Source organism: Anomaloglossus baeobatrachus, chromosome 5 (assembly GCF_048569485.1).
Source record: "Anomaloglossus baeobatrachus isolate aAnoBae1 chromosome 5, aAnoBae1.hap1, whole genome shotgun sequence".
Lineage (NCBI taxonomy): Eukaryota > Metazoa > Chordata > Amphibia > Anura > Aromobatidae > Anomaloglossus > Anomaloglossus baeobatrachus.
Window position 1 is genome coordinate 392,355,224 of NC_134357.1, and position 25,039 is coordinate 392,380,262.

Here is a 25,039-nt window from a genome sequence, read left to right on the forward strand (position 1 = left end):
ATTCACATCCCCCACTTGTCTCCATCCAGCTCCTCCTGGGCATGTGTCAGTGCCACGCTGATTGGTGGCCGTCACTAACAGACATGGCCACACATAGAGCACGCTGACACTGCTGTATATACATCACAAGAGAGGCTGGGGACATATACATTACTTGGGGCATACATATCACTGAGGAAAGAAGTATACAGCAATGCGGGGGGCATACAGCTCCATAGTGGGGCATACAGCTCTAGAGGGGGGCAGTGGCTCTGGGGTGGAGGGGACAAACAGCTCTGAGGTGGTGGGTGACATGCAGCTCTGGTGGTATACAGCTCTGGGGTGGGGGGTGACATACAACTCTGGGGGTATAGTAGTATACAGCCTCCATATTCCTCCATATAGTGTTATGAAGCCTCCATAGTCCTCCATATAGTGTTATGCAGCCCCCATATGGCACTATGCAGCCCCCCATATGGCACTATGCAGCCCCCCATATAGCACAATGCAGACCCAGATAGCATTAGGCACCCTCATGTAGTATACAAGCACAATGCAGACCCATATAACATTAGGTACCCTCATGTAGTATACAGCCCCCATATAGCACAATGCAGACCCATATAGCATTAGGCACCCTCATGTAGTATACAGCCCCCATATAGCACAATGCAGACCCATATAGCATTAGGCATCTTCATGTAGTATACAGTCGGTATATAACACAATGAAGACCCAGGTAGCATAAGGCACCTTCATGTAGTATACAGCCCGTATATCGCGCAATGCAGATCCAGCTAGCATTAGGCATCTTCATGTAGTATACAGGCCCCATATAGCACAGTGCAGACCTAGATAGCATTAGGCATCCTCATGTAGTGTACAGCCCATATATAGCACAGTGCAGACCCAGATAGCATTAGGCACCTTCATGTAGTATACAGCCCGTATATCGCTCAATGCAGACCCAGATAGCATTAGGCACCTTCATAATTATACAGCCCCCATAGTTTTCTGGCCACAGTGATTGAATACATACTCACTCCTCCTCTTTCCCCCACTGCTCTGGTCTCCTCAGCGCGTCCACTGCAAGCACGCAGTGTTGACATCATCGCGCTCCGCCGCTGAGCTGTCAGAGCGCCGACAGACCCAGAGGGAGAATGATGAGAGAGGGAGCGCGCCGCTCCATATCATCATTATTGCTTTCAATTGTATTGGCAACTAAGATGCCGATACAATTGAAAGTGCGATCCTCGGCGGGGGGGGGAAGGCCCCCCTGAGTAGCGGTGACTTGTCTTGCCAATGCGAGTGGGCCCCCCGGAAGCCCAGGGCCCGAGCATTTGACCGTGTTTGCCGGGTGCTGACAGCCCTGCTGTTAACAACCAACATCTTTTGCAACATTGCGTGATGATTTACCCTTTTTTAAGAGTTTGATACTGTAATCATCTCTTTTGTTTCAATTGACATCTCTCGTGTTGGAGCTATGATTCATGTCAGTCCACTTGGTGCAACAGCCCTCCAAGGTGTGATCACTCCTTTTTAGATGCAGACTAATGAGCAGATCTTATTTGATGCAGGGTTTAGTTTTGGGAATGAAAATTTACAGAGTGATTCCATAATTTTTACCTCATAATTAACTGATTCAATAATTTTTCCCCGTGTTTGGTCTTGAAAAGTAGCCGTTATTGGCTGCACATTATGTTTTCATGATTTTTTTTTAGTGTTTCTTAAAGCCAGAAAGTTGCCATTTGAAATGACTTTAGTTTGGTTCCATGTCTGTGATCTGCTTTTTTTAAACAAAAGTAAACAACTGAATGAACAGCCAGGTGAGTCCATAATTTTTGCCAGGGGTTGTAGTTAGGGAAAAGTGGGGAAGTTTTAGTTTCAAAATGTTTTATTGAATTTTTTTTTTTTAACAATATGAAACATGAGAAATTTTTAAAGCAAGTGTATTAGACAATGGCTTCTATTATGGGACTAAATAAATAGGAAGTTAGGAGAAAAATGCTTTGCTTTCGGACCACCCCTTTTAAGTATTAAACAATATCTATCTGAATCAATGGGCTTTTAGTACACTGCTGTACAGGACAGGTCCTTCATAATGAGAGATGCTCTTTGGAACCACTCTACTCAGATCAGCATGTGAAAATCCTGATCTGAGAAACCATCTGTAATAATTATTAGTATAGAATCCTTTATTCTACCTAACTTTGTCTTTTCTCATCAAAATTATTTTTTTCATGCAGAATATGTAAACCAGAAAGAACCAAGCAGAAGTCGTTCACCTGTGAAGACACCGAGAACATCAGTGTCCACTCTGGAGAGGCAGAAGGGACAGCTGTGCCGAAATGGTATGATAAGGGATCCCAGAAGTCCTACAGCAATGGCTGCTGTGGAAAACCCAGACTATCTTCCCCCTCCGGGAATGCACTTGCCAAACTCTTTCCCTCAAGCCTTTGACAATCCTTATTACTGGAATCACGAACTCAAAGCAGAAAGTGAACCTAACCCTACACAAAATGGATTTACCACACCAACTGCAGAAAACCCAGAGTACCTGGGACTAGATGAGGCAATGATAAGGCCTTGGGATGTGACTGCATAAATGAGTTGGCTTACGTTACCCAGATCGAGGCAGCTGTTTTTCAAGGAACAATCATAAAAAAACAACGTACAATTCAGCACCTGCTGTGGTCTGCACAATCATGGATGACATATGTGTTTTGGGGTGATCATCAACAGACTGAATTTAGGCACATGAGAACGTTGATGCCATTGGTGGGTTGGTAGAAGCCCACTGTTGGATTGTTTCAACAATTTAATAAACTGTACATTACACTACATGCAGCACCTAATCTGGAGATTGAACAGATCTGGAGAGGTGTTTAATGCAAGGCAACTAAGAAATGAACTGTGAATACACCAGAGACACTTACAGGATGAATATATTAAAATGAACTAAATTCGGTTGATGTTTAAGAGGTTCCAAAGTAGGACGTAACTTGTTAAACAACTTCGACAACTATATTTTTTTTACTAAATCCTAATGTTGTATATCCATGTTAAGAGCACTAATGGAGATAGATCTGTAGCAAGCTAAACAATTGTTAACCTGAACCGTCCTTGTAAGTATACAGTAAGCTGTTGTGCAGCCTTGGTTAGCTAATTACACAGTATTTCTCATAGAAGAATAGTCAAGATTAGCACCTTAGACGCTGTCCAGTACTCTGGTGTCATGGACTAAACAGTGCCAAAATCGGCCATCTAAACATTTAGAGCACTGGGATCAATGTCAGCATTACAGCCCTTAGGGGCATACATGCGCCTTTGGATCCATGTAGCAGGGGTCCATTGCTTCTAGCCAATATAATACCTTTGTGGGCACAGAAGGTCTATTCTTACAACATTGCATTCAGTGCAGAAAACATCACACGCCCCATATGACAGCCCGTAGAAGGCTAAGGGGTCCAAAAGACGGATCTGCAAATTCATGGCCTTCAGAAATTCCTAAAGGTTCACACTCACACAAGAATGTCAGAGCTATGTTTTTTTCACAAAGATCAAATTCTATATTTAGTGATAACAAAAAAATAATTTGGAAGGTAAAATTTATGTCACATATACATGTGTGATCTTTCCAAGGAAGGAGAGTGGGTAAGGTAGCTGTTCATATAATCACTGTTACCAGTGATCTGTATATAGGGAAAGGCAGGGGAGACATCTCATAGCTCCTTCCTGTCCCGGTGTTTTCACGACAAACTGCTCCAATGGAGCCCTGTGTTGTACACATCTAGTGTCAGGGAACTAATTGTTTGAGTTTTCTGTCACTGTACTGGAACTTCATGATCTGGGTGATGACATATTTTCGAGAGGACATCTATTAACATGGCTATAATCTTCATTATGACAATGATTGTCTTACTAATTCTGTAGCCTCCTCACTGCATCACTCTTACAAAATTTTCAAAGATTGCTTTTTTTTGTCTACACTAGAAATCTGCATGGCAAGATAAAACCAGTGACAGTCACAACCAGTTACAAATCGACCATTTTTCTGAATGCAAGCCAATAATAGGAGGCCAGAGCACAGGATAAGGCTGCATTTGTGGATCCTGCATTAGACACATGGGTCAGAATTATATATTGTTGACACAAAGTAGAAATTCTAATGCGCAATGGTTATGGAAATTTCCTTGGAACAACTTTTATACAGGATCTCCACCACTATTTTATATATATTTGTATATTTTTATATAAAAAATCTGAATAATAGTACAGGAAGAGAAGCAAGGAGTGTAAATTGAGATATCAGACAACTATTTGCCAGGGATTGTAGTATCGGTTGCTGTATCTTGAGCAACCCATTTGTTTCTGACAACCCTGCAGTATTAATCAGATTTTTCCAAATGATAAGAACCTCTTTTCAATGTTTTTTTATTTGCACAAGTTAACTCTATATGTGTTGCTTGCATTCCGCTGTGTAGTAAGGCCAATTTCACATGTCTAGGACAAACGACCATACTCTGATTGGAAGACCCAAGCCAACCCCGGGTCTCATGACCTAATCTAACTGCTTCATATATGACTATGGGCCAGTTATCCCATGTCTGGAGACCCGGCCATCAACCCAGATGCCTCTAACCAGCCTAAGCTTTAGGTTGTTGTGTTTAGTAGGCATGTCACCAATAAAAAACAAGTCATGGTATAAAAACTTTAAAAAGATTTTAGATTACAACTAGGAGGATAGTTCAGTCAACAGTGACAAGTGATCTGAATTAAAGGGCATGGCTAGGATTAGAAAAATATGACTGCTTTTTTGAAGTGAAGGCACCATACTTGTTCATGGCTCATGTTTCATATTGCAGCTCCGCTCCATTAAATTAGACCAGGCTCACACATCAACATTTCAGAGTCGTGTATGGACGGCAATTTCTCAACCGATCGCGGATCTCCCGATCGGAGCTAATAGCTGCATAGGAATATAGGAGGCTATTATTTTATGTCCGGAAACTCGCGATCATTTCCAGACCACAAATTGTAGAGTGGTGATGTCGACCTTAGACTAAACTTCAATGCCACACACGAAAACTAAGCAGCAGCTCCGTTCTTAGGAGAAAGCCACCATATTGTTCTAGCCTTCTACAACTCCGTTAATAGCCAACAATATATCACTGGATGAAATTAATTTGGTAAGCAGGTACCACTCTATGAGCTCAATACCACAGCCATACTTAAGGACAAAGTTACCTTAGATAGTTTTTCTGCCAAACGTCAAGATGGATCCCAAGTTTGTGGAAGGTTTCCTTTCTCCTGTAAAAATCTGTTTTTCTGGACTGTTGGCAAATATATATGAGTAAATCCAGGAATCAGAAATGGCAATGGAATTGATGCCTTAAAACTTGTCATCAACAGTCTGTCACATTTTCACCACCATCCTTATTCCTGCCCATCACATTGACTCTGCCCACTGCAGTAGAAACTTTGGGCACAGCCCCTCCTTTACCCACAATCACTTTAAATTCAACCCTGTTTCAAAATACCATGAGATGTTTTTTGAACTTTTACTATGTGAAGTGTATTGTTTTGTATGAAGTTTGTATATTTTAGATTTTATATTTGGAGAATGTGTTTTATACGTCTGCTCTGCTTTGTAGAAAAGTTCTAGTTTCCTCACCGTGGCACATTTGAAATTTCATGTAAGGCGACTACCACAACTTTTGTAAATGCTTTTAAAACACTAAAGAGACCTATAGCTTAATGTTGTGTAGGGGTTTTTCTGCTATATCGGATGCACATCTCATCAGGTGACCTTAAATTGTACCTACTATTTTTTTTTTAAAGTCTTATGGTGGTCTAGATCAGAGCGGCTCTTGAGGCTGCTTCTTGCGGCCTGCACACACCTAGACCCCGTGACGATTACGGTCCGGTCAGCACTTTCCTCCAGGTGAACATAATTTGCGGCACTGCGCAGAGAAGCACGTCTCTACACATCTTTACTACTTCAAAGCTGCCGGCAAATCAGAGGCCAGCAGTTAACGTGGGTGTGTTCTGATTGCCCGGCAGCTGCCGTTAGTAAGGATGTGAGGAGAGCAGTGCTGCAAATTGTTCACCAGAAGGAAATCGCTGATGGCCCCGTGTACCGGACAGCAATCGTCATGGGGTCTAGGTACCTGCAATATGAACGTTAGAGGACACCGAGGGAACAGAGGAAAGGTGACAAGAATCTTTTTTTTTGTTGTAAGTGAACAACATCATAACAGGGGATATTACTACAGGATGGGCACTACAAGGGAACAATATGGGCACATTACTACAAGGGGACAATATATGCACATTACTACAAGGAGACAATATGGGCACATTACCACAGGGGGCAATATGTGCATATTACTACAAGGGGGCAATATGGGCACATTACTACAAGGGGACAATATGGGCACATTACTGCAGGGAACAATGTGGACACAATACTACAAGGGGGGCAATATTGGCACATTACTACAAGGGGACAATATGGGCACATTACCACAGGGGACAATATGGGCACATTACCACAGGGGACAATATGGGCACAATACCACAGGGGACAATATGGGTACATTACTACAAGGAGGCAATATGGGCACATTACTTCAAGGGAACAATATGGGCACATTACTACAAGAGAACAATATGGGCACATTACTAGAAGAGAACAATATGGGCATATTACTGCAGGGAACAATATGGGCACATTACTACAGGGAACAATATGAGCATATTACTAGAAGGGGGACAATATGAGCACATTACTACAAGGGGACAATATGGACACATTACCACAAGGGACTATATGGGCATAATACTACCGTGTTTTTCCAAAAATAAGACCTCCCCCAAAAATAAGCCCTAGCAGGGATTTTCAGCATTTTCGGAGAAAGGCTTAAATATAAGCCCTCCCCCGAAAATAAGCCCTAGTCGTGGATCTATAATGAAGTGTCCGTGCAGCTAAAAAAGATACAGATACTGCAGGACACTTCATTATACACAGCGGCACCCGGCAATTACACTCACCCGACACTGAGCGGCAGGACCTGCAGTGATCACACACCCGCACTCATCAGATCTCACACACACACACACACACACACACAATCAGATCTCACACACACCCCAGATCTCACACACAGATCGCACACACAAACATCGGATCACACGCAAACATCAAATCACACACACACACAAACATCGGATCGCACACACATCGGATCGCATACACACTCACCTCATCCAGCGACACCGATCTCTTCTTGCCGGGAAAATCCTGAGAGGCAGTGCAGTGCAGCGCGACGAACAGGACCTGCGGCCGGACACGTGACTTGCTTTATTCCCTGCTGCCGTAAGTGCTGGATGTGATGTGTGTGATCTGCTGTGTGTGTCTGCAATCGGCTGTGTGTGTGTCTGCGATCGGCTGAGTGTGTGTGCGTTCGTTCGGCTGTGTGTATCTGTGACCGGCTGTGTATGCCTGTGATCGGATGTGTGTATCTGTGATCGGCTGTGTGTGCCTGTGATCGGTTGTGTGTATCTGTGATCGGATGTGTGTATCTGTGATCGGCTGTGTATGCCTGTGATCGGATGTGTGTATCTGTGATCGGCTGTGTGTGCCTGTGATCGGAGGTGTGTATCTGTGATCGGCTGTGTGTGTCTGCGATCGAATGTGTGTATCTGTGATCGGCTGTGTGTGCCTGCGATCGGATGTGTGTATCTGTGATCGGCTGTGTGTGCCTACGATCGGATGTGTGTATCTGTGATGGCTGTGTGTGCCTGTGATCTGCTGTGTGTGTGTGTGTGTGTGTGTGTGTCTGTGATCGGCTGTGTGTATCTGTGATCGGCTGTGTGTGCCTGCGATCTGCTGTGTGTGCCTGAGATCTGCTATGTGTGTGATCTGCTGTGTATATCTGCGATCTGCTGTCTGTGTGTGTGTGTGTGTGTGTGTGTGTGTGAGTGATCGGCTGTGTGTGCCTGCAATCTGCTGTGTGTGCCTGTGATCTCCTGTGTGTGATCTGCTGTGTATATCTGCGATCTGCTGTGTGTGTGTGTGTGAGTGATCTGCTGTGTGTGTGATCTGCTGTGTGCCTGCGATCTGCTGTGTGTGTGTATGCGTGTCAGTTAGCAGCAGGGGAGAACGGCGTGCAGCACCAACCAGAGATCACAGGAGGACCTTGGAACCACGCAGACGTCCTGGTCTGGTGAGTATAAGTCTACTGGGAAGTGGGGGGGGTGTCTGCTTTTTTGGGGGGTAAACTTACCCCCAACCGTGTTTCTCCAAGAATAAGACCTCCTCCAAAAATAAGCCTAGTGCTTTTTTGGGGGGCAAAAAAAATATAAGACAGTGTCTTATTTTTGGAAAAACACGGTACAAGGAGACAATATGGCCACATTACCACATGTGACAATATGGGCACAATACCACAGGGGACAATATGGGCACATTACTACAAGGAGGCAATATGGGCACATTACTTCAAGGGGACAATGTGGGCACATTACTACAAGGGGACAATATGGGCACAATATTACAAGGGGACAATATGGGTGCATTACCACAGGGGACAACATGGGCACATTACTACAGGGGACAATATGGACACATTACCACAGGTGACAATATTGGCACTTTACCACAGGTGATAATATTGGCACTTTACTACAAGGGGACAATATGGGCACATTACCACAGGGAGCAATATGGGCACATTACTACAAGGGGGCAGTATGGGCACATTAGCACAAGGGGAAATATGGGCACATTACCTCAAGGGGGCAATATGGGCACATTACCACAGGGGACAATATGGGCACATTACTACAATGGGGCAATATGGGCACATTACCAAAGGGGGACAAAATGGGCACAATACTACAAGGGGACAATATGGGCACAGTACCACAAGGAGGCAATATGGGAACATTACCACAGGATGAGGCCAAGGTTGGGGCACATTATTACAGAATGGGGACATTACTAAAAGATGAGGACCAGGATGAAAATGTTACTTCAAAATGTTGTCCAAAATTACTATATGGTGGTAATTGTAAAACAATATTACTTATATGAAGGGGATAAAATGTAAAAAAAAAATATATTTTAAAAAATAAAGAATGATTTTTTTTCCCATTAAAAACACTTTTATATATAAACTGAAATAAAAAGTGCACATTTGTTATAATAAAACGAGTGAAAAATGTTCAAAAAACGTGATCCAAAAGGTGTATAGAAAAAAATAAGTGATCACTAAAAATGTCACTGGGTCCAGCAAAGAATGCGTCCCCCCAAATAATTTTTTTTTCTATGTGTGGCCCTTATACTCAGCCAAGTTTGATACCCCTGATCTAGATTCTCAGACCCTTATTGACAGGCTCCTATCTGCATTTTTGTCTCCCGTCAGACTATTCTTTAGGCATGGGTTATAGAAAGTATACCGCTAACCCCACGCTCCATGGAGATACAGAATCCGTCATGCAATCTATGGCATATATGTTTTTAAAGGACAGGTACATATTAAGAAAGATATTCAGAAATAATACAAATACAGTATTTTTGGGACTATAAGACGCACCTGACTATAAGATGCAAACAGGTTTGGACAACAGAAAATAGGAAAAAAAGTTAATAAAACTACTCAGGTGATATAAGGATCTGGAGGGAATAATATTGGTCATCTACAGTTGTGCTCGTTTGTTGGTAATCTAGGAAGGGGGTAATGATTTATTCTTAAAGTGGTAAAAGTATATTAAGAGGGTTGTACCAACAAATAAAGGGCATTATATACTGTCTCCAGCAGTGATATAACAAGGTCCCAATACACTACTTTGTTTTGTACTAAACTTCATAAAGAGCAGAAGTCCATTTATTGTGGAATCGGCCACGTGCCTGGTGTGTTCCATGTTTACTGTCGTTCATTGTTGCCACTTAAACTCCTGTAAATTCTATATGTTGTACAGACAGAGAAAGGAAATGCAGGAGATCGTCTTTTGTTTGGGAGACTGCTAAGTATAAATCAACTTGTTATCTACATGTGACAGATTTATTTTTCTTCAGCTGGTACACCAAACATCCATTTTACTATACTGTATTTTCTGGAATATAAAACGCACTTTTTTCCCCAAAAACTGGGGGGGAAATGGGGGTGCTTCTTGTAATCTGGATATGGCTAACTGGGGCCACGGTGGTGGAGCGGGGTCAAAGGAGGCAGGGTTGGTGATACTGAGGGCTCGGAGGAGGGGGTGTTGTGGCGCCCCTGACCTGGTCAGGCACCACTGAGTACTGCACCCATGCTGGGGACAGTACAACACAGGTAATCCAGAAGGCTGACCGGGGTGTGGAACACAGGCGCATAGTGATCAGGTCTCACACATGTACCCATGAGAGGACCCCTGGGGATCCCAGGAGGGGGAAAAGCCTTCACCTTCACTGGAATAGTGGAGGGGGCCAAAAGCCTCCATCTCCTCTCAAGGGGTGTGGTAAGAGAGTCTGGTTGCTAGGTGGCGTAGGCAAGAACAGGAGAGGAGGGGCAGTGAGCCAGAGCAGTGTAGAGTCCAGGGAGCTCGAGTGAGGAGCAGATCCCTGGGGCTGTGCAGTCTGACAGCGCCCGCGCAGTGGCTACTGACGGGGGAGAACGGTCAACTAGGAGGGCTACCCGAAATCCATCTTCAGCTAAAGAGAGAGCACGGAGTGGGAAGTAAGGAGACTGCTAGAGAGTACCAGGCCCAAACGGGCGGCAGATCCCGAAGCGGAGATAGATCCAGCTTTCTTTTGCTAAACCTGCCGGTGTGGGGCTCTCAAAGCCCACGCCACAACACCACAAAAAGCCGCAGCCACGTAGCCACAGTTAGGGCCCACAGGTCACAGGAGGCAAGCAGCTGGAGTGGCCTGGCCCAGGCGACAAGCACACGGCAAACGAAGGGGAGAGAGGCTTCAGCATCTTCCCTGGGTGACCCCCATAGGGACTCAAAGTCGGGGTTACCCCAAACCACCAAGGGCTAAGGAAGGCGAGTTAGTAGTCACCCTCACAAGTCAGCCTGAAGGACACCTGGTTCCCACTTGGTTCATCCTAGCTACGCCCGGGTCACTCACCCTGCCATCAACTGTGAGTAAAAACCCTGAAAGACATCCTGCCTGTGTTGAGTCATTCTGCGCCTTGTAGTTCTACACATCTACACAGGGCCCTGGGGCTTGCCTCACTCTCAGGGGGCTATTCCAACTAACTGCACTCACCATCAGCCCCAGGCGCCCCTCAACCTGCAGTGGCGGTCCCCCCCACTGACCGCAATACTGAGAGTGGCGTCACGACAAGAAGAAGATCTCCTACCTGTGACAGATCCAGCCGAGTGGAGTCCCTGAAGGTAATGCACCGACACAACACCTGTGGGGCTTCACATCTGGCGTCACGAACAGGATAAGGACTAGACCTGTTCAGACAGGTGACCATGTGCCTGGGCGGTCCGCTTGAAAAATTGGAAGCGCCGCCATATTGCCACCATGAAAAGCGCGCTGAAAAACAACAGCAGCCCGCGCTGGGAGAAGTTACCGCCCACGAAGAGGTGTGGCTACCCAGAGATCCCCTGCAGAGTTCTGACCTCGCTTGTGAAGAGAGCGGAAGCGTCCAGAGACGGCGGGAAGGAAAGAGAGCCACAAGCCTGCTGCTGCAGAGAGAAGAAATGGAGTCCGGACGTGGATACCCAGAACCAGGCTCTGCTGCCTGGTGGTGCCGGGAGCTTGCTATCTTCTGCGATCAGCTGGAGGCCAGGATTATGCGACAGCTCAGAGAGGAACGCATGGAGCTTCTGGAGATGGCTGCGGCGGTTCGGACCTACGAGGAGGGAGCCGCGCGACGTCTGCCAGATCGAGCGGCGACGACTCAGATCCCGATGGTGCCACCGATGGGTGAGTCCAGAGTTGCCCCGGCCAGCGCAAGTGCTCCGACCCCTGCTGCTACGACCGCGGTCCCAGAAGAGGCGCCTGGCGCGGCGACGCTGAGCGAGGCCGCAGCCACGCTAGGTGCGGCCCGCCAAATCCAGGCTGCCGCAGCGACACCCCGCCTGGCCCGCAAAGGTCCGACTGCCACGGCGATACTCATCCGTGCCGCAGGTGTGACGCTGACCCAGGCTGCCACCCTGCTGAGCCCAGTCCGCCAAGACCCCACCGCAGCAGCGACGCTCGTCCGAGCCGCAAGTGAGATGCTGAACCAGGCCGCAGCCCCGCCAGGTGCGGCCCGTCAAGCCCCGATCACTGCAGCGATGCCCAGCTCCACCTGCACGGACCCCATCGAGGATGCGACGCCAATTCAGACCGCGGCCGCCGCAGCGATGCCCTGCTCGGCCCACCAAGACCCGGTCCCTGCAGCGACGCCCAGCCCAGCCTGCACAGATCCCATCGCAGCTGCGACGCCGATCCAGGCCGCCGCCATACAGGGCGCGGCCCGCCAAGACCAGGCCGCCGCCATACAGGGCGCGGCCCGCCAAGAGATTGCATCACCACTTACCCCGGCCTGCAAGGCCAGAGCAGACACCGCTCCCCAGCCTAAGGAAGTCCCTACTAGGAAATCCCTGATAGGTGAAGACTCCGCATACTGGCAGCTGAAGGCTGACCTGGAGGCCAAGTTCCCACAGGAGATGGTGGACCGATACATGCTCCCTCCGCACACCCCTAAGGCAACCCCTGCAGCAACCACGCTGAAGAGTCCACCGCCTGGGCCAGCTGAGGAACACTCATCCCCGGCGCTGCCACGACCAGAGTGCAGCGAAGAACTAAGGGGGAGAGGAGGGCAAGAAGCTGAGGAGTTGCCCCCGGAGCCAGCAGCAGTGCTAGTCCCAGAGCCGGAGATGCTGCCATATTCCCGCTGGGACGAGGAAGACCTGACACCTCCTGCTGAAGAAGACCTGCCCAACCGCCCTACCTGGGAGCTTGTAAGCTGCACTTCGCAGAATCCAGCCCGCAAGACACAGCGCCGCAGCAGAACTCAGTTTTCCCCTGCACCGCCATCCCCAGAGCAGAGAGATGACATCACGGCCAGAGACCTACAAGAAAAAAGGTTCCTGAGAAGAGCCAAAGCACAGGTCCGAGGACCCCTTTGCAGAGGAGTAGTGGAGGACTTTAGCCTCAAGTCAGGATACGGGTTCATCGTAGCACCTGGTATCAAAGAAGGCATTTTTGTCAATAGGAGAGACGTCAGAGCTAATCTGCCCAGAGGACACCCTGGCAGAAACTTAAAAATGGGAGACTCCGTACAGTTTACCCTGCATCAAGGCGAAAGAGGGTGGTATGCGCTAGATGTAGTGCCATGTCCCAAAGAAGAAGAAAGAAAAGACCAAAGACCTAATGATGAGACCACTACAGATGAGGAAAAAGGTCAAGAAACCAACAGGTGCCGCAGCCCTACAGGCCCAAGCCCTGGTGAAGAGGAGTCTGCATAAGTTAAGTAAAGTACAGCAAGTTTTGACCAGTTTGGAAAGTTTGTTTTGCAACGTTTTAAAGTTCAAGTATGTGCCCACATAAACTATTGTGAGAAATAAACCTTAAGGCTATGAACTGGCTATAGCCACAAACTCTCGCAGTGTAAATAGTTACACCAAAAGGGCACCACCACCACCAGAGTCAGCCTGTTTAGGGGCTTGGCTCGTCTGCAACCAGGAGGAGCCCGTCCGTATATAGGGCCTTGGCTCGCCTGCGACCAGAGAGCATGCCTGTTTATGGGGCCTGGCTCTCCACCACAAAGAGGGTACCTGGTCAGCACCAACTGTGGAGGCCGCCTCTGCATCCTGCCAGAAGAGGCTGAAGGCGCGGATCCACCAGGCCAGGTATACCCTGAAACCACCAGCCCATGAAAGCCGCCTCTACATCCTGCCAGAAGTGGCTGAAGTCGCGGCCAACGTGAAAGGGTTTTGGGTGGGTTAACGGACTTGTGGGTGGAGGGTGGTGATGTATGGTACCTGGTGCTTTTAAAAATGTTTTACATGTTTTAATGTTTTATGCATTTTAAATTGTTGTCTTGCAGCCCGAGGACGTGCTGGTGATAACTAAGGGGGAATGTGGCGCCCCTGACCTGGTCAGGCACCACTGAGTACTGCACCCATGCTGGGGACAGTACAACACAGGTAATCCAGAAGGCTGACCGGGGTGTGGAACACAGGCGCATAGTGATCAGGTCTCACACATGTACCCATGAGAGGACCCCTGGGGATCCCAGGAGGGGGAAAAGCCTTCACCTTCACTGGAATAGTGGAGGGGGCCAAAAGCCTCCATCTCCTCTCAAAGGGTGTGGTAAGAGAGTCTGGTTGCTAGGTGGCGTAGGCAAGAACAGGAGAGGAGGGGCAGTGAGCCAGAGCAGTGTAGAGTCCAGGGAGCTCGAGTGAGGAGCAGATCCCTGGGGCTGTGCAGTCTGACAGCGCCCGCGCAGTGGCTACTGACGGGGGAGAACGGTCAACTAGGAGGGCTACCCGAAATCCATCTTCAGCTAAAGAGAGAGCACGGAGTGGGAAGTAAGGAGACTGCTAGAGAGTACCAGGCCCAAACGGGCGGCAGATCCCGAAGCGGAGATAGATCCAGCTTTCTTTTGCTAAACCTGCCGGTGTGGGGCTCTCAAAGCCCACGCCACAACACCACAAAAAGCCGCAGCCACGTAGCCACAGTTAGGGCCCACAGGTCACAGGAGGCAAGCAGCTGGAGTGGCCTGGCCCAGGCGACAAGCACACGGCAAACGAAGGGGAGAGAGGCTTCAGCATCTTCCCTGGGTGACCCCCATAGGGACTCAAAGTCGGGGTTACCCCAAACCACCAAGGGCTAAGGAAGGCGAGTTAGTAGTCACCCTCACAAGTCAGCCTGAAGGACACCTGGTTCCCACTTGGTTCATCCTAGCTACGCCCGGGTCACTCACCCTGCCATCAACTGTGAGTAAAAACCCTGAAAGACATCCTGCCTGTGTTGAGTCATTCTGCGCCTTGTAGTTCTACACATCTACACAGGGCCCTGGGGCTTGCCTCACTCTCAGGGGGCTATTCCAACTAACTGCACTCACCATCAGCCCCAGGCGCCCCTCAACCTGCAGTGGCGGTCCCCCCCACTGACCGCAATACTGAGAGTGGCGTCACGACAAGAAGAAGATCTCCTACCTGTGACAGATCCAGCCGAGTGGAGTCCCTGAAGGTAATGCACCGACACAACACCTGTGGGGCTTCACATCGTCACTGCTGTGGAGTGGCTCAGGAGGGTCCATGGATGGAGGGTCAGAGATACTGCAGGCTTCGGGGTGTCGCGGTGGCATGCTCCATTAAACTGACGGCAGTTGACTTGATGAACTTCAAGAAGATGGCCACGGAGGCTAATTTGTGCACACGCCGCGGCCATTTTCTTGAAGTCCATCGCATAAACTGCAGGAAGTTCAATGGAGCCTGCAAGCAGATCAATGGTGTCCACAAACCCCCGCAGCATCGCCGACCCTGCCTTCTGTGACCCTCCTGAGCTGCTCCACCATCGCCACTCCCCCCTGGTGAGCTAATATAAGACACACTAGAAATATCAGACAGACCCTCTTTTTAACATTAAAAATGTGTTTTTTCCTATTATCCTCTAAATTTGGGGTGCGTCTTATAATCCAGTGCGTCTTATAAGACAAAAAAATACGGTCGTTATCTCAGCAAAACAAGCACAATTCTTATGAATGCTCTATCCTGTGATTTAACACTAGAACTACTGGACTCGTGACACCTATATAGAAACACATGGTGCAAAGAAGTCAAAATGACTACCTCAGTAGTTCTAGTGTTAAGGAAGAAGTCAAGGTCATCTGGCCCTGCTGTCCTTACTGACTGCAGACTATAAGATGCACATACAGTTTTTGCAAAGCGTTAAACTTATCTTGATAAAAAGCGCATCTTATAGTCAGAAATATACAGTATGTATCGGACCCTTTGATCCCACAGGATCCTGGCCCCTGTCTGATGGGTAACTTATTCCCTTCTCTCTTTAAATCATACTGATTTTAATCTTTGTGCTAACTTGTATGGACCTGACATCATATTGTCCTCCCTATTTACATTTAAAGGGAACCTGTCATCAGAAATTGAGCTTTAAACCTAAAAGTTTCCCCCTCTGCAGCTCCTGGGCTGCATTCTAGCAAGGTTCCTGTACTTCTTGTGGCCCCTTTTAAACCAAATTAAACACTTTATAAAGTTGTATTTTTTTTGTCTGCAATTCTTGTAAATTGTCCATGGGGGCGGTCTCTGTTGCGTCCGTTACTGTCCCTCCTTCTGGTTTACGCAGTCCCCCTTTGCTTCATTTCATAGATCAGGACGCCGCCCACTGCGCCCGAGGTCCCGTGCACGCGAGGACTGCTGGTGACGTGGTCGCAGGCACGATATTATGGGCGGCGCTGTGAATGCATCACAAGTGCCCGCCCATAATACCGTGGCCGCGCTCTCCCCTTTGCCTCCTGCGTTCTGCGCAAGCGCTGGCCAAATGATCCGACGTCACCTTTCCCATCTTGCCCTGCAGCAAGAAATAGATGGGAGGAGCGGATCAGGCCACCACAGGTTACGAGGAGACGCTTGCGCAGAACGCAGGAGGCAAAGGGGAAAGTGCGGTCACGAGGTTATGGGCGGCACTTGCTGATGACACTCACAGCGCCGCCCATAACCTCGTGCCCGCGCAAAGCGTCACCAGCGGTCACACGTGCACACAGTGCACGGCACCGTTACAGTCGCACAGCGCATGCGCGGGACCACGGGCGCCCAGGGGCGGCGTCCTGAGGTTTGAAATTCAGCGTTCGGGAGAGGCGTAAATCGGCAGGAGGACAACAACGGACATCAGGCAGCCCACCCCCATGGATAATTTTCAAAATTTGCATACGAAAAGGTACAAGTTTATAAAGTATTTATTTTGGTATAAAAGGGGCCACAAAAACTATAGGAAGCTTGCTAGAATGCAGCCCAGGAGCTGCAGAGGGGGAACTTTTAGGTTTACAGGTAAATTTCTGATGACAGGTTCCCTTTAAAGCTGCAAGTGGTGTTGGTTGTAACTTGTCAGCACTATGATAGGATATGCCCTAGCCTTTAATAAGCCACTGACACTGCCAGTATAGGGTGCCCATATAATCTAGATGGGAGAGTTCACTATGTACAGGACTGTTTGAGCTGGCTGATCTTTCATGTGTTTTCAACAGACTTATGGAAGCATTAATACACGTTAGGAAACAAAGACGTCTTCGGTTTTCCATCTTTAGAAACAAATGGCTTTTCTATGTAACCTTTATTAAGAGATTCCAAGCCTTGATTAACCAAAATGATAGAAAGTATAAGGAATATAATGGAATAGACATACAGATTAGTAAAAAAGAAAGTGTGAATAGTTCTTTTATAGTATATTGACTCAAACCCTGTACATTTTTAAAACAAGAACTACTGTAGTGTGGATATGCCCTTAGATAGCTGGCAGGTCCCACAGAAAATGTCAGTTTTAGCAACCTATAATGTAGCCTGCTTGGGCTCTATAGGGTTAGAGTGTGTAAGGACACGCTGTATTGACAAGGGAAATGCAATAATGCAGGAAAAATAAAAGACTAAAGGGTGCTTTACACGCTGAGACATCGCTAACAATTGCTAGCGATGTCGAGCGCGATAGCACCCGCCCCCATCGTACGTGCGACATTTGGTGATCGCTGCCATAGTGAACATTATCGCTACAGCAGCGTCACACGCACGTACCTTGTCAGCGACGTCGCTGTGACCGCCGAACAATCTCTCCTTCAAGGGGGAGGTGCGTTCGGCGTCATAGCGACGTCACTAAGCGGCCGGCCAATAGAAGCCGAGGGGCGGAGATGAGCAGCCAGAACATGCCGCCCACCTCCTTACCTCCGTCCACCGGCAATGAGGAAGGAAGGAGATGTTCGTCGCTCCTGCGGTGTCATACATAGCGATGTGTGATGCCGCAGGAACAACATCGCTACGTACGAGACGATTTTTGGACGACCTCTCTAAGACCAACGATTTTTGTCTCTTGTGATCGTTTAAGGTCGCTCGTACGTTCGTCACACGCTGCGATGTCTCGAACGACGCCAGATGTGCGGCACAAACACAGTGACCCCGACGATAAATTGTTAGCGATATCACACGGTGTAAAGTACCCTTTAGAGTTTAGACAGTCTGTAGTCAAGGAACTATTAAAGGGAATGTGTTAGCAATTTTAACCTTGCACTTGACAGGAGAGGCAATTAGAAATAGATTTTGTCATTGAAGCAGCATGAATGTGAAAATGTTATGTCTTGTGGTTTATTTACCTCTTGTAAGAGCGACTAGGCCAATCCCAAAGGCCAGGCTGAGAGAGCCATATGGAAAAAAAAAAAAATGGTCCAATCATGGCTGCAAGTTGAGATTGTGAGTGGTTCCATGTGCTCAGAGAGATGTCGGCACATCCTACCACAATAGAACATGCTGTGACGTTTTGTTGTTTTTTTTGTAGTGCACATTACCCCGGACATCCAGTCATGCATACTTCTTCAGTTTGAAGCCAGGACTCGTACACCTGCCTTCATCATGCGCATGATCGAAACTGTCAGGCAGCAATCCTGTGACGCTGCACATTCATTAGCATGTTAGCACACCCACAGGGACGTACTAACATGCTAAGGGGGCCGACTAGCCAAGGGGACTAGAGCCCTCGCTCATTAGCATACAATATAAGATCTTTAGAAATACTTTTTCGAAAGAGCTCTTTATCTATGCTAATATATACAGGGATGATTAGGCAGGGATTAGCAATATGCACCCAGAACTCTTCATTGTTCTGGGTGCATATTGGACCGGACTAAGGGCTGCTTCACACATAGCGAGGTGGTAAGGGGTGCTTCACACATAATTAACCCGATGTGTACTGTAGCTAGGAGAGCAAGGAGCCAGCGCTAAGCAGTGTGCGCGGCTCCCTGCTCTCGCGGTTATGATCGCTGCTTCGGCTGCTGTGTTTGACAGCTAAGCAGCGATCATAACAGCGACTTACAAGGGCGCTGTTACGTCACAAAAAATGGTGACGTAACAGCGACCTCGTTGTCGCTTAGTGTGAACCAGCCCTTAAAGTGAACCTGTCAGTCTCCAACTTAAAACCCTAATGTGCTTTTTATTCCCCAGCATATTTCGGTAATTCATTGTTTATGGGACTGCCAGAAAAAGCATCTTCTGCTCTCTTATACACCATAAATGGTGCAAAGGTGCTCAAGTTGGACCTTTACTCCATTCAGATGGGACTCTGCAGAACCCTGCTTTTAGAGATCCCTGGGGGTCCTATTAGGCAAATCCACAGCAATCAGTATCTATCATGGAAGAAAACCCCATAAATTGCTCCGCATACCGTCCTATCTAGTGCTGCCGACACTTCAGCAGAGCCAAAGCTGTTGCCATACATCCTTAGAAAGGAGTTCTCTTCTAATGTGATATTATTTGAATAGGGATTGGCCATTAATAAGAACTTATCAGCAAAACCTGGCAGTGGCCATTAATCTGTGTAATGAGCTGTAGAGTTCTGCTCCCAAGGATAGGTCATCACTATCATCATAGTGAAAACCGCTTTCAGCTTCAAGAGTAGACAGAAAAAAAAAACCAAAACAACGTTATTCTATCCATTTATTGGCAGAAATCTGTAACAAAGTGGGAGACCTTCTACAAATTGTTCATATCAGATTAGAAAACAAGATCTTCTTCCAAGCCTTCAAGAAATAGCCCTATTCATAGGATGTATATGCCATTGCTGCACAGTTCTAGTCTGATACGGGTGAACGAGGATGGCACTATTCTCTAATCTCATAAAATCCCTGGGGGGGGTTGGGGGAAGGTACATGCTATTGGGAATTGCAAACAGTAGGTTGATAAAAGGATGCACTATTGGTACTGCACTACCCAAGTATATAGATAGAGCTCAACCATATAAGTACACTTCACATTGCTACATATGAAATCCATATGTTCAGTTCTCAACATCACAAGTAGAAATTAGGATGTGCCATCTTGTACCCAAGTGATGTGTTGGGCGCAGATAGGAGGAGTACAGAGAATCGCTGAGAACGCTATTTCCAGTAAAATGCACTAAAATATTAGCATGGTGCTTAGCATAGAAGTAGCCACTATTGTAGCACCTACTAGTAGTCAGTTACTGTTATCGGCATTGTGGTTATACAGAGACACCAATATTGGGCTCAATATGAATTAGAACAAGGCTCCCACCCTCAAGACGGTGATCACAGAACGTAAAGATATTGGAGCTCCTATAAGATGACACAAGGTGCTCGGCTGTTGGTGATCTTCTCCACTGGTTCACCATTCATAGCTTTTCGGATGGCTTCTTTCAACTAAACAGAAAAGGAAAATAATGTTACTGCATGACTGACAGTACGGGGCTATCCAATGATCAACATTAATCACAACGCCATAGAATTGATGTTAAATGTATGATTTGTGGGGATCCTAACACTTGAGCCCCCTTGGATTATGAGAATTTGTTCTGCTGTGTATTTTCTATGTGCGCGCGCGCATGTATCACAGCTCCATCATTGACATGGGAACACAGAACCTTCATTTGGGTGATTGTGTGTGTGTGTGTGTGTGTGTGTGTGTGTGTGTGTGTGTGTGTCATTCATACACGTTAGATAGGTGATAGATATTGGTGAGAATACATACATATATATGTGCGTGTGTAAAATGTAAAATATATAATATATATATATATATATATATATATATATATATATATATATATATATAAAAAAAAAGCAGATGAGAGCTGAATCATTCACTAACATGTGTCCGATTCCAATGCGAGTTTCTCGCATTGCTCTACTGCGAGAAACAGCCCTAAGCCATATACAGGGCAGAAAACAGCAGTCCCAGACTTTAATGGCCACTCCATACAAGTTGTCTGCCCTAAACTCTATGGGTATGTTCACACACTGCATCTTTTACTGCGTTTTTCAGGTCACAAAGATACACCTAATTGCATGCATTTCCTTTCCCCAGCAAAGTCTATGAGATTTCCATTTTGATGTCCACACTGTGCATCTTTTTTTCACTGCATCTTGGCTGCGTTTTTGAAGATGCCACATATCAATTCTTTGAGTTTTTGAGCCCTTCCAGTCAATAGATTTGACTTAGAAAAAAAAAAACCCACACACGTTGGGCAAAATGCTTTAAAACACACATTTTATGAAAAGATGCAGTGTATGAACATAGCCTATAAGTAGCACAAATGTTTTTGGTCATGTGACTTGTGAGAACTGCTGACATGCGAGACATATCACTGTAGCCTCAGCCTAAAATCTAGCTTCCCCCCATTCACTAAATTTTATTGTTTTCTGTTGTCAGCCATTTCTGGCTGAGCACACCCATTCTGTAGTGATCTTCTATAGCTCTGAATAATGAGCATTACAGATTTGCAGCAGGAATACTTACATCCTTATCGCAGGGAAATCCGCCAAGTTCCAGCTTGGAGAACACTAGTTTTTCATTTATTTCAATCTCAAATGCTCCTAAAAAAACCCAAGAACAGCTGAGATTAATAGTGACAAGAAGCCTGTACAGTAATGTTCTCCAACCGGTGACTCTCCAGCTAGGAGCAACTCCAACTCCCAGCAAGCCTGAAGTTGTCATTTCACACCTGCTGGAGAGCAGTAGGTTTGATACCAGTGATATAAAGGAGGAATAGGCTCTTACCTGTGCCCCCCGGACGGGAGTCCATGCTGACGTTAGGAAACTCCTCCAGCACAGCGCTGGCCAGCTCCTCATAGTGAGACTTAAAGCCACAGGGCTCACTAAATGGGACACAAACCGGACAGGTAATACAGACACTAATCATGGCTGCTCTCATCCCAAAATCATGCCCCACCCATCCCCAGGCTGTGTCTGGTACTGCAGTCCTATTCACTGCAATCAATTAGAGCAGTAACAGACACAACCTGAGGACACAAAATTAGAATAAAAGTCTGACTGCAACGTTTATCTTCTACAACCCTGCCCAGAGCAGACTGCAGCCCACCAGGGTCCACATGCTATGGGGGCACCAGTGCCAGCTGCAACCTGTTGCTCCACAGATCCCAATCTAATACCAGTAATCATAACTGTCCAGCAGCTGCTCCTCACCAGTACTCCACCACAATGCTCACAGGGACCGTCATCGCTTGCCTTCAATACAGGCTCTGTACCTTCTCTATATAGTTAACTTCCGCCCTCACTGCAGATGACTACTGGTGACATGATGACCAACTTCCGCCCTTACAGCAGATGACTTCCGGTAACATATTTACATACGTCCTCTCTCACTGCAGATGACTTCCGGGGACATTCCGCCGTCACTGCAGAAGCTAATTACTGTACATAGTGAAAGTGAGGACGCTGCTCCCCCTGCTGGCCGTTCATATACTGCAGACAGCAGTTGCTTAAATACAAGAAGCACCTATAAAATTATCAGCAGCATGAAAAGACTGCATCGTGTCATACAGTAGCATGTGACTAAAAGTATGTGCACTCCAACACCTGTATATTGCATATGAGATTGTGGTTTCGGCTGGCCACAAGGTGTGGGTTATACCATAGTGCAGTAAGGCAGTGGTGGTTATACCTTAGTGCGGTATACTGCCCCGATTTTAACACTAGAACTACTGGACTCGTGACACCTATATAGAAATACATGGTGCAAAGTAGTCAAAATGACTACCTCAGTAGTTCCAGTGTTAAAGGTCTGTCCCGCGGCTCACAGCTGATGTCCCAGCTCCTCCCCTCAGTGCAGTGAATAAATTAAATTCTCATCAGGTCTGGATTACCCCTCAGTGCAGTGAATAAATTAAATTAAATTCTCATCAGGTCTGGATTATCGGGGCGGCCGGGTCCCGTGAACCTTATTGATTCCATAGGCAGCAGCACTACCACTGAGCCACTACCTGTATTGAAAAGGATAGGAAGATTTGGTTATCTTGACCTCTATATTGCTGGTGAGAAATCAGAAGCAGATTATTCAGCTGCAAAAATGGATGGAGGGATGGATGAATGGAGGGATGGATGAATGGAGGGAGGGATGGATGGAGGGAGGGATGGATGGAGGGAGGGATAGATGGAGGGAGGGATAGAGGGATGGATGGAGGGAGGGATGGATAGAGTGATGGATGGAGGGAGGGATGGATAGAGGGATGGATGGAGGGAGGGATGGATAGAGGGAGGGATGTGTAAGGGGTGGGCAGACCCCTTACAAAGGAAGCATAGTCTACCCGGAATGCTGTTATTAATAAAAATGTTTTTATTATTATTGTATTGTGTTAGTGGGTCCCCCTAGTGGCCGGGTGGGACGGCTGTCCCCACAGTGGAGAGGAGGAGCCGGCAGCAGAAAGGGGAGGGAGGAGTACAGTTGTTAGAAAAAGTGCGAGTTAGAAGACAGTGTGTCCGGGACGGGAGAAAGAAAGCAGAGCCGGGGCAGAGTGTGGGAGCTGGAAGAATAGGGAAGCCGGAGAGAACAGGAGCGGGCGGAATCTCAAGAGCGAAGCAGACCGGTGTGGGTCCGGTTTGTGGGTAGCCATAGTGGGAGCCGGGTGAAGCAGAGTAGCCGGGCACATCCCCACTGGAGAGGACGTCAGGGCAGGCTTCCCCCAGCTAAGGAAAAACGTGAATGTCATCTGCAACTGCCGGTTTATTTTGGAAAATAAAGAATGTCTTTTATTTGTACCAAAGCACGCCTGGAGTGTTTATACGTCGGACGACATCTGCACCACCACACTCTGCCCCACCATGACATCTCCTGTCCCGATAGTGACGGCGGAGCCAGGGGTAAGCCTGATAGTAAGGGCCACGACTACAAGCCCGGAGGCGCCCCTGGCACCCCGTTACAGATGGATGGATGATAGAGGGATGGATGAATGATAGAGGGATGAATGGATGATAGAGGGATGGATGGATGATAGTGGGATGGATGGATGATAGAGGGATAGATAGATACATGACAGATAATAGATAGATACATACAGGGCCGGATTAAAGGCGGGGCAGACGGGGCTTCAGCCCAGGGGCCCCCACCACAAGAGCCTCTGAGGGGGCCCCCACCACCATCTGTGTGTCCGCCATTTTATTAATGTCGCAGTGGTTCAAGTCCGCACTGAACCTTTAAGGTATTTCAATCCCGGCCATCACTGTACTGCAGACACGCCCACTGCACGCTGTGTGGGCTGCGTCTGCCAGGATGACGTCACCGCGCTGCTGTTTCTTCCTGCCGTAGAGGAGCTTGTGGGAGGACCGGAGGTCTCAGTTTATCCCGGTAAGTATGAGGTCATTAATCATGGTGCCGGCCGGGCAGGAGACTGCAGTGAGGAGGGAGCAGCACGCCGCTGATAACTCCAGACCGGTTCCATAGTGTCAGCGGCCACTCTGCTATCAGTGTGAGTTATTGCGGGAGTGTGAGGTGCTGCAGATCAGGTCGGGCTGTCAGTGCCGGGTCATCGGCCTCATCCCTCCCCTGCAGTAACACACACTGATCTCCAGCACAAACATCACTACACAGAATCCTGCACTGATCACATCTGAGCCTGCAGCACACATTACACTATATGGCCCATATTACATATAGAATATGTTACATCCTGTCCTGTAGGCCCAGGTGTGATTGACTCGCCCACCCCAGGGCTATGGGACACCCGGTGCCGGGCCGGACTAGTCCGGTGGTAGTCAGTGGTGGCTGGGCCCGGCTCCGTGGCCCTGGTGGGTGTCAGTAGAATATGTGGCTTGATGAATAAAGTTTGTGTTCGTGACGCCACCTGTGGTCTGTGGCTATTAAGCCGCCGCTGCTGTGTGAGGCCTCCGGGGTGATGATATAGCAGCAATGGTGGTACTGCTCCCCACAGGTGGAGCGGAGCCCCGGGGACACTGTTAGTGCTCGTGAAAGTCTATGGTGTTGTGTGGCTAACACGGTGCAGGGCCGACAGGCAATGAAAGAACCAGGCACAAACAACAGTCTCTTTACCTTTTCCTCTTTTACTTTGGGAACAGTCCAGTCCTGGGAGACCGTTAC

At 47.6% G+C, this 25,039-nt stretch overlaps 2 protein-coding genes across 2 annotated transcripts in view; one reads left to right on the top strand and one right to left on the bottom strand.

Moving 5' to 3' along the window:
• The window catches only part of ERBB2 (erb-b2 receptor tyrosine kinase 2), a 147,941-nt gene extending 138,064 nt beyond the window's left edge, over positions 1-9,877 (top strand). Inside the window, exon 27 of the mRNA XM_075350132.1 lies at positions 2,226-9,877. Within this exon, the coding sequence (XP_075206247.1) occupies positions 2,226-2,584 (359 nt within the window). The 3' untranslated portion in view covers positions 2,585-9,877. The remainder of the gene's footprint in view (positions 1-2,225) is intronic.
• A 9,736-nt stretch (positions 9,878-19,613) lies between these two features.
• Positions 19,614-22,238, bottom strand: MIEN1 (migration and invasion enhancer 1). Its single transcript, XM_075347667.1, has 4 exons — positions 22,132-22,238; positions 21,706-21,803; positions 21,445-21,521; positions 19,614-20,348 (listed from the first exon to the last, which is right to left on the bottom strand). The coding sequence occupies exons 1-4, from the start codon at positions 22,164-22,166 to the stop codon at positions 20,265-20,267; spliced, it is 294 nt and encodes a 97-aa protein (XP_075203782.1). The 5' UTR covers positions 22,167-22,238; the 3' UTR covers positions 19,614-20,264.
• Positions 22,239-25,039: the final 2,801 nt, after the last annotated feature.